Genomic DNA, 14,884 nt, shown 5'->3' on the forward strand with positions numbered 1-14,884 from the left:
GCTCTAAGCCTCTGTGGAATGTGGCGATCCCCTCAGGCTCCCCCACTGATTGAGATATTCTGACTAAACAACTGGTATCTGAATCACCTCCATCCCTTTGGGGTCCCTGGGATCCTCTACCAAAACGCAAGAGGGCTTGTAGCAGAGCTAACAGCACCATAGCATGATAACAACAACACTCGTCTCCATTTCTCCACTGCTTTCTACAGCCTCAACATCTAATGTAATCCTCACTACCAGGAGGTAGGCTCTGTTATTATCCCCATTTTATAGATGAGAAAACTGAGGCTCAGAGAAGTGAAGAAAGTGGCTGGGCTAGCATTGGAGGCTGGGGGGACTCCACCTCAAAGGGCAGGCTCTTGATTCTATTGTCAGCTACTCATAGAAGTTTCTGGAAGTTTGCTTTAGAAACTCCACTATAGAAGCTCTATGGTCTTTCAGCCCCCACTCAAACTGAAGCCCTTCAGCTGCCCCTCAAGGATCGTGAGAACGAGGACACAGATGGGAAGGACCCACGTCCCCCAGCCTCTTCCCACCCACCCTCCTTGAGCCAGCCCCTCATCCTGGACCCACAAGCACATTGCAGCCCAGCCAGAGCCCGTGAGCAGATGCGGGTTTATTATTGCACAGACTGCAGCATCCTGAACCCCAACCCCAACCCCAAACACCAGCCCCCAAACTTGGCCTGGGAGCTTTGGCAGGCACAGGCTTGTCCCCAGCACCAGCCAAAGAAAAACAAACAAAAAAAAAACAGGACAAGAATCTCCGAGACGGAGCCCGTCAGCACTGAGCAGTGGCCCCGCCCCATTCCCCTCATGCTCCAGGAGTCTTGAGAAGCTCAGATGCAGATGCAGAGCTGTGGGCCATGGCCAGCTGAGGATGGAAGAATCTGCAGGTTCTTCTCCATGAAAATACAGTCCTGGATTCCAGCCAAGCCACAAGGTCCCAGCAGGGCTTGAAACGGCAAGTGTGAAGCTAAGGGAGAAGGTTCCCAAGCATTGAAGGGAAATGGGAAAGCTGACCCTATCAGAAGCAAACTCCTAGGTCCCAGAGATGCCTGGGGAGGCCCTGCCACAAAGCCAAAGCCTCCAAGGTCCACAGAAATGAAGGGAGGACAGCAGCAGTTCCCTCTGGCTCAGCTTGGATGCCACGTCCTTCCCCAGGCTTGGAGGGGCCTGGAAGCCCTTTCTCTCCATTCTCCTGGAGGCAGGAAACCATAGCCTTTGGCCCTCACCCCACCCACAGGAAGCACAAAGGCCCAGAGACCTAGTGTGGTACAAAACATCTTTAAGTGAGGTACATCCAAGTAGCCATCTTCTACCAAGTAAGCCAAAGGGGCTTATAACTGCACCCAGGCTGTACCCAGCTGGAGCCCCAGACTTGCCCCTCTCTTGCCAGGAAATGCTTCTTGACAAGCAGCTTGTCTTCAACACCTGCCTTAGTGTCTGCCCCAGGGACATCTCCCTGGGCTTCCATGGGCTTCTGTGCTCCCCTGAGCTTTCGGTGGGCCCTGATGGGGGAGGAGACAAGCCATTTCACAGGGCATCACAGGAGATTTCTCTCGCCGGCCAAAGGCCTCCTGCAGGTGACCCTCTAGCATCCCAAGCACACGGGAAACCCCAAATGCAATCCCAGTCTCAGACACACTCCAAAACAGGCCATCATCACTGCACCTTAACCCCTCTTCCCACCCTGCCCCCTGGCCACCTGGTCAGTGGCTTCCCAGCCAGAGGATCCATGGGGTCTCCCCTCGTCTATTGGTCCAGAAGGGAAGCTAACTGGACTGGTGGGAGGAGACAGAGCACTGTGTTCTGGGATATTCAAACTGACCTTGTCCATTTCCTCTACTGTCATCCAGAACATCTACAGGCAAGGGAGGGAGTGCAGGGTGCAGACTGCACAAGGACAGGTCTCTGTGCTGGTCTGAGGGGGTCTCAGCACCCACCCCACCCAGCTTCCCTGGGAGGCCTCAGCCCACAGCCAAAGGATTAAATCAAAGTGGGGCAGGGTGGGAGGAAGGGGGATGGGATTGAATATCAATGTCCTGGTTAGGTGACGTCTCCCAAAACACACAAAAGCCCAGGGAGGGGACAACCTGGGGAAAGGCAAGGGAGTGGAGGAGAGCGGGGGACAGGAGCAGATCAGGAAGCTCAAGAGACCAGGGCGCTTCTCTCTGGGCTCTCCTTGCCCCTAGGTAGAGAGCTCCTGAAGGAGCCCAGGACATTCCATTCCTCTTGGCACCACCACCGCCACCCAGCACAGGCACCGTGGGAGGCCTCCTGAAACTCTTGTGGGGTGAATGTGAACTGGACCGCGGGGCTCCAGGTCCAGAGTCCAGTCCTCTTTGGCCACCCTGCCTGGCACTGCAAAAAGACGGGTCCTCATGTCCTCAGCAGGAACTTCTGGCTCTGCAAAGAGACAGCAAAAGGGTCAGGCGAGGGAGGGAGGGCAGAGGCTGGACCACCAAGCCAGGTGCAGGGCTCAAGCCTTGGGGCTCATCTTCTCTGGGGCAAGATCCCACCTCTGCATCCCCCCCAGACAGCCTTGTCCCTTGATTCTGATACTCGGCAGGTCACAAACAGGTCCCCGAGGCCTCTCCTGGCCCTGGCTGCCTGCCTGTTTATTTACACACGCTGTTCCCTTGGCTGGTGCACTCATCTCTTCCCTCTTCCTCCCCCCCTGTCATCTGGTTCACTCCTTTTCACCCTTCAGGTCATTAAAGGAATCAGTGCCTGCAGGAAGCATTCCCAGAGCCCCTGTTGAAACATGGAACCTGCAGAGCTCAAGTGTTCACCCCTACGGCAGCACTTACCAGGCTGGTATTGTCACTGACTGTTTACATGGTGACAGCATAGACTTTCCTGGGGCTGATTAAGAACCTCCAGCCCAAACTAAGCTAGGATCAAAAAAGGGGGCCTGAGGAAAAGGCAGAAACCCTGTTATTATTGCCAAGCATGGGATTGAGGCTGTGAAGGCTAGTTCCAGCAGGGGGAAGATTTTGTCTTGTAGATGCTTCACCTTGAGAGCAGTGAGGGCCACTCTCCTTCAGCCCAGCCCAGCCTACTCCACTTCACGGGAACTTACCCCAGCCCCCAGCTCCATCATGGGGAGAAAACTGAGAGGGAACCATGCGCAGAGGAACAGGAGCAGGCTGGGAGTGCCAAGGGATTAAAGACTGAAGTGGGGAAGAGAGAAAGGGAGCACGGAGATGAGTGTCCCACCGTCCCAGGTGAGCTCAGTCTAGACCTGTTGTGCTCAGTGTTTGAACGGTAAGACTTTTCTGTAATGAGCTCTAAGTTCAGGGTTACTTTCATTGTGTTCACCCCATTCTTGGAGCAGGAGTGAGTCCCTGCTGTATCCCCAGCTCCCAGCAGAGCAGTACATGTTGGCCAAATGAATGAGTGAATGAAGCCCTCAGTGCTCACCTGACAGAGAGCAGGTGCTCTGCAAACACTAAGCTAATGAAGTAAGTGTGTGTGTGTGTGTGTGTGTGTGTGTGTGTGTGTGTGTGTGTGTGCTGGTATCAAATCACACTCTAGGTCTTGGCTTCTGCAGGTGGGTGGGCCTCAATTAGTCACAGGACTGTCATCCAAGTACTGAGTAGGTCCCTCCTCCCACCACCCTGGTGCTCAAAACTCCCCAGGGGCTCCTGCCCCCCAACCCCTCCTCCAGCCAGCTGGCTGCACCTGGTAGGCGAGGGTCAGGTCAGGAGGTGAACGAAGAGGATGGCCAGGCCGATGTTCAGCAGGATCACCATGCAGATGAGGATGGTGTTGGGGACCTGGGAGCAGTGGAGAGAGGCTGCCTGAGTCCCCATGGCCTCTGAGTCACCCCCCACCCAGGTCACAGCAAGGCTGGACAGAGCAGGAACTTCTGGATGGACCTTCCTAAGAGCATTGCCGGCTTTGTTCACTGCTGTATCCTGTCACCTGGATGGCAGACCATCACAGCTGGAAGGACTCTTAGAAATAACCAAATCCCTCAGGACCCAGGGAGGGACAAGATCATGCCCCAAGTCATATAGTGTGTGAATCAGGCCTGGAACCCAGGCATCCTGCTAATTCCCCTTGGGACGCATTCTTCAGTCCCTCAAAGCCCAGCTTCAGTCTTTGTTGCCGCCGTTCCTAGCTCCCTGCCTCCCATAAGTCAGGAGGTCTATAACCCAAATCCTGTTGGGCCCTTCTTCCACCTCCATGAAGCCCTCACTGCTACACCTTGTAGCAGATGCTGCTGGTGCCCAGCCCAACCCCCCTGACTGGGCAAATGGACCCACCCTCCAGCTGCTCAGGCTCCCAGCTGCCCCCTGCTCATGAGAACTGTCTCTGCCAATGGGATACCAGGTGCAAAGGTAGGAGGACTCCATGCGGCCATTTACGCTCCAACGTCCTCTGTGGACCAAGCCAAGGCTATGCTCCCCTAATTCCCAGCCCTGCTGCATTTCCTCCTGCTCTATCCTGCTTCGGTCTCTCGCACCCCAGCAACCCCCAAATCCCCTGCCCCTGAATCCTCCCTCAAGCCCTGCTACCTCTAGGGAACCCGACCTTAGGCACACCTTGCCCGACAGCCTCACCTCTTCCACCTCCACCTCTGCCTCTGCCGCCAGTGCGGCCTCCTTCCGCGCCTTCTTCTTGGCCCCCGCCTTGGTCAGCCCTCGGGCCTCAGTCTTGCGGGCCTTGGCCCTGGGCTCGGCTTTGGGGATGATGGGCTTGGGCTCCAGCTTGGCGGGGGTCTCGCGTGCAGGCTCGGGGCCTCGGAGCGTGGGGGCCTGCAGCGGGGCGGTGGCCGGGGACGAGGGCGCGGACTCGGACCCGGAGACCTCGGGCTGGTCCTCAAAGGGTGGGGGCTCGGGCGGCATGGTGCGCACTGCATAGCTGTGGTAGCCCTGGTAAAGCGCCACCTCCGGCTCCCGCGACGGCGCAGGCGGTGCCTGCAGAGCCTCGATGGCCATGCGCTCGGTGGCTGGACGCGCGGGGCTGCGGCGGCCCGCGCCCTCGGACGGAGTGACTGGCCGGCTGCCCTCACGGCTGGGCTCGCCGTTCCAGGCGCCTGGGCTCAGCAGGCCGTCCTTGGACGCCCCGGGCCTGGGCCGCTTGGGCTGCGGGGGCGTCCCGGCCGGTGACGGGGAGCCACCCTCGGGCCGAGGGGTCTCACGCTCGTGCAGCTGCGGGCTCTCGCGGGGCGGCTGTGGGAGGCCCGCTGCGCCGGCGCCCCGGTCGGGGGGCTCCAGCAGGCTCTCCGAGTTCTCCAGGATCTCCTGCAGCAGCCGGCGCTTCTGATATTCCGGACCTGCCAGGGGCAACACAGGGAGGCTGGGCTCGAACCCCGCACCACTGTTGGGTGATCCTGGGCCAGCCACTTCACCTCTCGAGCCTCATTCACGGGCTCAGTCGGCACTCACATAGCACTGACCAAGTGCCGGGCACTGTTCCAAGCACTTTCCAAATATTAACTCATCTAATCCCTGTAGTATCCCTATGAAGTTGATGCTACTGTGAACCTCAAAGGGAGGCTCTGAGAGGTTAAATCACTTGCCCAAAGACACACAGCTGTCCAAGGGCAGAGCCAGGACTAGCACCCAGCAGTCTGGCTCCAGAGGCGATGCCCTTTACTATGGCACGCGTCTCTTTCCATTCCCTTATCTGAAACATGGGCCTGATCATACCTATTTTATAAATACGAATGGAAGGATTGAGAAAATGCATGTCAAAGGCGGAGCTCAGGGCCCCGCACCGGCATAGACCAGCAGGGGGAGCGCTGTGACCAGAAGTGAGGGATCCTCCCAGGCATAGGTTTTCGCTCCTAGGTTTTTCATCAGGCCTCCTTTGGCCTCCTTTCTGCAGCCAGGATCACGTTTAGAAAACACACATCTGATCATGTCATTAACTTAAAAACCCTTCATGGCTGGGCGCGGTGGCTCACGCCTGTAATCCCAGCACTTTGGGAGGCCGAGGCGCACGGATCACAAGGTCAGGAGATCGAGACGATCCTGGCCAACATAGTGAAATGCTGTCTCTACTAAAAATACAAAAATTAGCTGGGCATGGTGGCGCATGCCTGTAATCCCAGCTACTCAGGAGGCCGAGGCAGGAGAATTGCTTGAACCAGGGAGTCGAAAGTTGCAGTGAGCTGAGATCGCGCCACTGCACTCCAGCCTGGTGACAGAGCGAGACTCCGTCTCAAAAAAACAAAACAACAAAACCTTCATCGCAGAGAATCCCCATCTCTGTCCCTCAGGGGTTCCCACCACTCTATCCATGTGCCAGATCTCTACCAAGGCCGGGAGGTCCTCCTTACTCTGCAGTCTCGATTCTCAGGACCCACAGCCTACTTTGTGATGTGGCTTCCTGGCATGCTGCTCTGTCCGAGTTTCTGTGCCTTTGCACCTCCTCCACTCATCCCACCCAGCGCTATCTGGTACAGCAGCTCTCAAAGTGTGGTCTCAGACTAGCAGCATCCACATCGCCTGATCCTTAGAAATGCACATTCATTCATGGGCTCCACCTGAGACCTACTGAATCAGAAACTCTGGGGGTGGACCCAGCAATCTGTGTCAAATTTGAGACCCACTGACTTGATAGACTCTTGTTCAGCCTGCAAGATTCAGCTCAAATGGCCTCTCCTGAGGGCAGCCTTCTCTAACACTTCCTCTTGCCTAACTGCTTCCTGTGAGCTCCCTCCTCTCCCATTCTAACCGCACAGTGCTCATCCTGCTGTGTGAAATGAAACCATAATCATGAAACAACAGCCACAGTCACTGAGAGCTTACTGAGGACTGGGAATGTACCTTACATGCATTTAATCCATGCACAAAAAAGCAGGCACCATTCTTACTACCATTTTACAGATCAGGAAACTGAGGTTTACAGAGGTTAAACACCTCACTCAAAGTCTCACAGCTGGGAAGCAGCGGAATCAGAGTTTGAATGAATGCAGAGTCTCTTTATGGTACCCCTAGCTCTTGTTTTTGTGACTCTCTGCTCCCCTAGATTTTGGAATCCACTTATGTAACCCCAGAGCCTGGCACAGTGCCTGACACATGGACAGTGCTCAATGCCTGACTGAAACTGTTGGGCAAGTGCAAGAAGCCATTTTTCCCTCTCATCCACCAGTGACTTCTCCCCTCTAAGCTTCACCAGCTCCAACTGTCTTCCCTGCTCAGAGCAGAGAGAAAAGACCACTTGGAGTGACTCTGCTGCCCTCCCCTCGAGCTCAGCATGAAGGCAGAGATGTGTCTCCCCACCTACCCCTGCATCATCCCATCCCACATTTGCACCATGCCCCAGTTTCTGAGACTCACGGGCATCCAGGAAACCACTTGGGCATCTCAGATTCCAGTAAGCAAAGAAAAGCGCCCACCCTAGGGATAGCCCTACCCTGCCCATCCTTCCCTGGCTGGCCCTACCTGGCTGGTAGAAGTCCGGAGCCAGCTCCCTGGCCAAAGTGCGAGCAATGTTGGACTCCTGGTTGGCAGCCAGGGCGGCCTGTTCCGCTGCCTCAGCTTTGGCCTTGGCGTGGCTTGTCCTATGGAGACAATGTGGCAGAAGACTCAGGATCCTTCCAGAGAACCAGCCTTCTGCCCCTTCTCCCCAACCCACAAAGAGACATGCTAAACACAGCATTCTTTCACGCAGGCAGTCAATGAATATTTATTGAGCCTCATGGCCCAGACTGCTATGCATTCTCCAGATCATTTCTTCTTCTTTCTGAGCACTTAGATAGACTACCTTTCCCAACCTCCCTTGCAGTTAGGTGTGGTCAGGTGACTGAGTTCTGGCCAGTGCATTATGGGAAGACATCATGTATGCTATTTCCAGGCTTGGCCCATAAAAACTTCTGTGCCCTCTCTTTTTTCCCCAGCATTGCTGGTTGAATGCAGAGCAGGCTGAGTCCCCAGAATAGGGACTTAACTTCTGTGTCACAGATCCCTTTGGCAGTGTGGTGAAGCCTATGGATCCCTTCTCAGAATAATGTTTTTGAATGCATAATATACATAGGATTACAAAAGGATGCAGTTACTTGACATACTGTTTCCAAAATATTTAAAAGAACACATTTGTAAAATAATAATCTATATCTTTATAATCACATTAAACAAAATATCAGGTCTGTTAACTACTGTAATTTTAAAGTATAGATAAGCATAAAGGATATTTCAAGGATATCTAATTACAACATATAATATGACATGAAAATATATGAGATTTCTATTGGTGACAAAGTCACAGCTGCTACTACTACTATTATGGTTTATTGCCTATTTCCATAATTGAAGAGAAGGCTACATTTCAGTTGGAGTTGATAAAAATACAGATGTAGCTTTTCTCATTGTAGTGGGTACTTCTGGTGCCCTATGCAGATCCCTTCACTGGGCAAATGTGCCTACCCCCGGCTGATGTGAGTGTTGGCTGCTAATGGCTCCTTACTACCCCAGAGAATTGTAGCCCATAGAAGCCACCTTGTTCCAGAAGTTAAAATACTGCCCTGCCAGCCAGGCACAGTGGCTCACGCCTGTAATCCCAACACTTTGGGAGGCCAAGGCAGGCGGATCACGAGGTCAGGAGATGGAGACCATCCTGGCTAACACGGTGAAACCCCGTCTCTACTAAAAAATACAAAAAATTAGCCGGGCCTGGTGGCGGGCGCCTGTAGTCCCAGGTACTCGGGAGGCTAAGGCAGGAGAATGGCATGAACCCAGGAGGCGGGGCTTGCAGTGAGCCGAGATTGTGCCAGTGCATTCCAGCCTGGGCAACAGGGTGAGACTCCATCTCAAAAAAAAAAACAAAAAAATCCTGCCCTGCCTACCCCTAAACCTAGGCAACCCATACCAATGACTGGTACTGGTCAGCCTCCTCTTGCCTCAAGAGGAAGGAACTCCAGCTGCAGCAGGTACAATCCATGCTCCAGAGCCCCCGGTGGACTGGCTGAAGCAGGTCTCCAGCTGAGACCACATCTTAGCTCATCTTCTTCCCTACGCCATCCTGCGTCTCATTCTTCTCTCTCCTGAAAGCCTCACTCAGTAAATCACTTACACAAGAATCCCCACTTCAGGCTCTACTTCTAGGGAATCTAACCTACACCATCCAAGTTCATGGACCCCTGAAATCTATCCACAGACCCTCCTGTGGACTCCAAGTTAAGAAATCTGAGCCCATAAATGATTGCATGGAGCAAAGCCCCTTCCCACAGCCCCACAGTTGCACGTGACAGGAGCAAATCTTAAACATTCATTGTGTTAAGTACCTGAGATTTGGGAGATGTCTGTTTCAGCTGTCAGCCTAGCTTAACTCACAGAAGTACCTACTAAAGTAATAACAGTCCAGTTTCCTAATGGGCCAGGCATGGTTCTAAAGGAGTTATGAAGATTATCTCATATGCTCATTCTAATGCCTTAGGAAGCTGGTGCTGTTATTATTATCCCTATTTTACAGAAAAGAAAACTGAAGTGCAAACAGGTTAAGCAATTTGCCCAAGGTCACAGAGTCCTGAAGTGCAGGAACTGGGATTTTGAACCCAGGCAACATAACTCTAGGGCAGTGGTGTCCAATCTTTTGGCTTCCATGGGCCACATTGGAAGAAGAATTCTCATGGACCACACAGAAAATACACTAACACTAAAGATAGCTGATAAGCTTAAAAAAACAAATCACACACAAAAAAATCCCATAACATTTTAAGAGAGTTTACGAATTCGTGTTGGGCCGCATTCAAAGCCGTCCTGGGCTGCATGGGGCCCATGGGCAAGGGTTAGACAAGCTTGCTCTATACCAGTAGCTGAGCATGTGCCAGAGCCTGTGCCAGGAGCTGAGCATGGCCAGGAACTGAGGACAGAGACTCTGTGGACCAGAAAGGCTACTGTCAGATGAGGGAGCTGGCTAGTAAACAGACACAAAAACTATTTAATAAAATGCAATTAAATAAAAAGTACCTAATTATAATTGTGAAATATGCCGTGAAGGAGGAGTAGAGAATACAATGAAAATGCAGGACAGAAAGACTTAATGTTGATGGGTGGTGGAGGTGGGCTGGTCAGGAAAGGATTCCTTGAGGAAGTTGACATTTGAGTTGAGACTTGAAGAAACACATACATTAGGCCCCTAAGAGGTGGGCGGGCCAATGAGCCAGGTAGACAGAAGGGCACGTGCAAAGACTCTGAGACTGAGGAAGAGCTTTGTGCCTTCGAGGAGCTGCAAAGCCAAGTCAGAGTGTCCACTCTCTACAGATGAGTTAATTCCTTGGAGAGCTGATGTGTGTGTGTCTTTATCTCAGTCTACAGCAGAGAACTGGGCGCACGGTAAGGGGGATAAATTCCCTTAAGCTTCTACTATGCACCAGGGCTTTTATCCCTTACAAACCTCAAAACTGTGAGGTAGTGAGGTAGTGTTTACCGGTCCCTACTTCACAGGTGGGGAAACTGAGGTTCAGAAAGGTGTCTTGCTCAAGGAAACAAAATAGGAGTTAACATTTACAAAGCACTTAGTATATGCCAAGGGCTTTACAGAAATTAACTTATTTAACCCCCCAATAACTCTACAGGGTAGATGTTATTCCTATCATCCCTCTCTACAGAGGAGACATCCAAGGCACAGGAGTGTCCTAAAGAACCCAGGACAGCATGGTGGCTTGTGCTTGTAATCCCAGCACTTTGGGAGGCTGAGGCAGGAAGATCACGTGAGCTCAGGAGTTCAAGACCAGCCTAAGCAACATAGCAAGACCTTGTCTCTACTAACAATTAAAAAAAAAAAAATTAGCCAGGTGTGGTGGCGCACACCTGTAGTCCCAGCTACTCAGGAGGCTGAGGTGGGGGGGATTGCTTGAGCCCAGGAGATCAAGGCTGCAGTGAGCTATTATCACACCATTGCACTCCAGCCTGGGCAACTGAGCAAGACTGCATCTCAAAAAGAAAAAAAGAATTTACCCAAGCTTACATAGCTAGTAAGTACCAGAGTAAGGATTCAAACCAAAGCATTCTGGGATCTAGAGTCTGTATCCTAACCACAGGCTCAATTTCCACTCAATAACAAGCAGCAGAGTAAGATTCCAAACCTGGAGCTGTCTGATGTCCAAGCCCCTGCCTCTCCACTATGCCATATTGCCATAGTAATGCTTACTGAATGAATGAATACATGGCTGAAGGCATGCATGCAGGCGTGCACATATGTAGGGGCAAGGAGACAGCCTAGGGAAGAGTTAAGAGCACACAGTTTTAGAATTAACAGCCCTGGATTCCAATCTGGGCTCTGCCAAGGCCGGGGACAGAGTGAGATGACCGAGGCACTCGCCTCAGGGGCAAAATTTACGGGGTTGCCAAAAAACTCAGTGATCAAGAGGAATCACATTTTAATGCAATATTTTAAAAGTCTAAATTAATGCAAAAATAAATCCTTGATGAACAACCTATGAAGAAAATTTTAAATAAAGCCTGGATTGGACCCTGCACTTGGATCCCTCACTTACTCACTCACCTCACCCCACTGGGAGTCTAGGACCTTGGGTGCATGCATGGCTTTACCTCTCTGTGCCTCAGTTTCTTCATCTGTAAAGTGGAGATAGTAATTCTCCCCTCCTGAAGTTGCCGTGAAAACTAAGTGAGAGGCAACGCGTGAAAGTGTTTGGCCTTGATGATGATGATGATGGGGTGTTGGTGGCGGTGGTGAAAGAGGAGGAGGAGAATGACATCTGTACATCAAAACTGAGTGTGCTACATGCATATCCCCAGGCTTATTTTTGCCTACACGTGAGTATGTGTGAGACAAAGTTCTAAACTTTTTAGAGCCACTTCTCTGGGCACGTGAAACCCCAGGAGGGAGGAGGAGGGAAAGGGCTGGGCAAGCCTTCAAACTGAGAAAATGCCCTTTTTTTGGTCATGGGAGCAGAAAGATGCCCACTTTCTGGTGCCTTTGGAAGCTGGGTTGAGGACTCCTCAGGCAGGAAAGGCAGCCTCTCCCCACAGCCCTGGAAGATTCTGGGGGACCCACTGTGCACAGCCAGAACAGAGGCGGCCACACAGCCCAGGGCAATGAGGGCTGCTGTGCTGGAAGCAAGCATACTCCCTGTCCATCTCCAACCACCCGGCCCGCTGCATCCTATCAGCCCTTCTCCCCTGTCCCATGCTCCCAATCTCTGATCCCAGGCTTCAGGCCAGGAATCCCGGTGTTCTTCAGCACCCTCCCTCCCCACCTCCTTCCACATCCACAGCCCATCAATCACCAACACTGGTCTCTCCGGCTCCCTTTATAACTCTTGAACCCTCTGCCACTCCTCCTGCACCCCCTCTCATGTGTCTCCCCTGCCTGCAGGCTCACTCCTACAGCTACTCCTACACACAGCGGCTCAGCGAGCTTGCTTAACCACACACCCATGGCCTCACCCCTTGCTTCAAATCTTTGCAAGGCTTCCTACTGTGCTCAAAATAAAACCCTAGCTACGTAGTATGGCCTTCGAGGCTCTCCAGACCCTTGCCCGAGGCAGTCTGGATGGGGTATACCAGCAGCTCACGGGGTGAAGGGCAGGCGGAATGACTGTGGCTGGGAGGCTATTGCTTCTAGGCCAGTGCCTCTCCTAATGCAGTCCGTGACCCCCACCCAGTATCTTCATCACCCGGAAGCTCAGATATACAAATTCTCGGGCTCTGCCCAGACCGACTCATCGGAATTTGAAGGGAACGAGCCTAGGAATCTGTGTTTTATATTCCAGATTCTGACTTAAGTTTGAGAAGCACGTGTTCCGCAGAGAGAAAAGTCAGCTCCATCTTGAAGTTGTTCCCAGACTGCTCAACCCCCTAGGAGCCTTGGATGTTTTCCTTTTAGCACCAGGGTCCCTCCCTGAATCAAGGCCCTGCTGGGGAAATGCAGGAAGCATTCCTGCTCTGCTGACCACTCACCATCTCTGGATCCATGCCTCTGGGTGAGGGTCTGGAGGATGGCTCTGACCCTGCTTGGGGGAAGGGAGCAGTCACTGGGGTCGGGGGAGGAACAGGGAGACTCTTCTTGATTTCGTTCGGATTAACTTTCGTCAGCAGGGTTAAAAATAAGGCTGGTGTTTCTGGGATAGGAGCAGGGCTCTCACCCAATTGAGCAACTTCTAAAAGCACCTGCCCCCACCCTGGCCTCCTTTCCCCATCTCTCCTCCCAGGCCCATAACTGCTTGGTTGTTTCCCAGTTGTCTCCACTAGGCATTGGTGGCTTTATGGGGCCAAAGGGGGACCCTCACCGGACTTGCCCTGACTCTAGGCCTTTGCTTAGGCTGTTCCCCCACCTGGAAGGCTCTCTCCCCTCCTGCCGTGATCCTGGCCTTAAACAGTCAGTTTAAGACCCACCTGTATGTATTGGTTCATTCATTTAATACAACTTTATGGAGTGCCTACTATGTGCTAGGCACTTTTCTGGGCACTGAAGACACAGAGGCAAACTGAACATCCAAAAATCCCTTGTATGGTCAGGCACAGTGGCTCACACCGGTAATCCCAGCACTTTGGAAGGCTGAGGCAGGAGGATCACTTGAGGCCAGGAGTTTGAGACCAGCCTGGGCAATGCAGCAAGATCCCAACTCTATCTTAAACAAAAAAAAAAAGTAAAAAAGAAAGAAAGGAAACAAAAATCCCTTGCAGAGGTTACATTCCAGGGCACGGGTCAGCAGATGACAGTGGTAGGCTAAACCCAGCCTGCTGCCAGCTTTTGTACCACCCATGAATGGTTTTTATATATTTGAATGGTTAGAAAAAAAACAAAAGTAAGGCCAGGCATGGTGGCTCACGCATGTAATCCCAGCACTATGGGATGCTGAGGCAGGTGGATCACTTGAGACTAGGAGATCAAGACCAGCCTGGCCAACACGCCGAAACCCTGTCTCTACCAAAAAATACAAAAATCAGCTGGGCACGGTGGTGCGCACCTGTAGTCCCAGCTACTTAGAAGGCTGAGGCAGAGAATCACTTGAATCTGGGAGGCAGAGGTTGCAGTGAGCCAAGATTGCACCACTGTACTCCAACTCCAGCCTGGGTGACAGAGTGAGACTCTGGCTCAAAAAAAAAAAAAAAAAAAAAAACGTAACATTTTGTGACACATGAAAATTATATGAAATCCAGATATCTGTGTCCCTGTAAACAAAATTTTGTTGAAACACAACTATGCTCATTCATATTGTCTAGAGTAGTTGCCATAGAGACCATATGACCTACAAACACCACAATATTTACCATCTTGTCCTTTACAAAAGTCTGCCGACCCCTGTACTAATGTATTCACTCAATGAATGTCTCCTCTACTATTATTATGAATAATATTAATCTTGGTTATTTGTTGAGCACTGTGTGACCAGCCTTACGCCATGGCCTCCTGTGTAAACACATACGGCCTCAGAGAGCTGGAGGCACGTTCTCAAGGTCACACACTAGAAAGTGAACCTGCCCAAGCTCTTACCCATGACACCAAGCTGCTGCCTTCCTGGTACCACTTCTGAGCCAGGTCCGTCATGTGCTGGGGCCAAGGATGGAAATGAATAGGACCCAGCAGCCGCCTGGGGAGCTCGCAGCCCAATGCAGCCCTGCCAGGTCAATCAGGCAACATTTCTGGAAGTCCATGGATGAGCAGGGGCTCAGAGCAGTCTATAAACCACATGGTGGAGTGGCAAAGAGGCGGTAACTCTGGCCAGATTGCCCGGGTGCAGACCCTGGCTCTGCTCCTCATCACCTTAAGCCCAGTCTCCTCATCCGTAAAATGGGAATAATAAGGGCACGCGTCTCCAAGGAATGGTGTGAGGAGTAAATTAGTTACAGTCACGTGGCTCAGAACACAGGAAGTGCTACCTAAGGGCTTGTTACGTAAAATGAGAAGTGCAGTTTTAGCCTGGGCAACACAGTGAGACCCCGTCTCTACAAAAAATAAAA

The 14,884-nt window shown here is 52.1% G+C and overlaps 1 protein-coding gene across 2 annotated transcripts in view; it reads right to left on the reverse strand.

Moving 5' to 3' along the window:
• Positions 1–598: 598 nt before the first annotated feature.
• Positions 599–14,884, reverse strand: part of JPH2 (junctophilin 2) — a 74,835-nt gene continuing 60,549 nt past the window's right edge. The window contains exons 3-6 of one of the 2 annotated variants that reach the window (XM_016937948.4): positions 7,403–7,521; positions 4,571–5,286; positions 3,687–3,781; positions 599–2,408 (exon numbers count right to left, since the gene is read on the reverse strand). In XM_016937948.4, the coding sequence (XP_016793437.2) occupies positions 3,701–3,781; positions 4,571–5,286; positions 7,403–7,521 (916 nt within the window). In that variant the 3' untranslated portion in view covers positions 599–2,408; positions 3,687–3,700. Of the gene's footprint in view, positions 2,409–3,086; positions 3,176–3,686; positions 3,782–4,570; positions 5,287–7,402; positions 7,522–14,884 lie in introns of those variants that run through there. The other variant, XM_063802534.1, reaches the window with a different exon arrangement.

Source organism: Pan troglodytes, chromosome 21 (genome assembly GCF_028858775.2).
Source record: "Pan troglodytes isolate AG18354 chromosome 21, NHGRI_mPanTro3-v2.0_pri, whole genome shotgun sequence".
NCBI lineage: Eukaryota > Metazoa > Chordata > Mammalia > Primates > Hominidae > Pan > Pan troglodytes.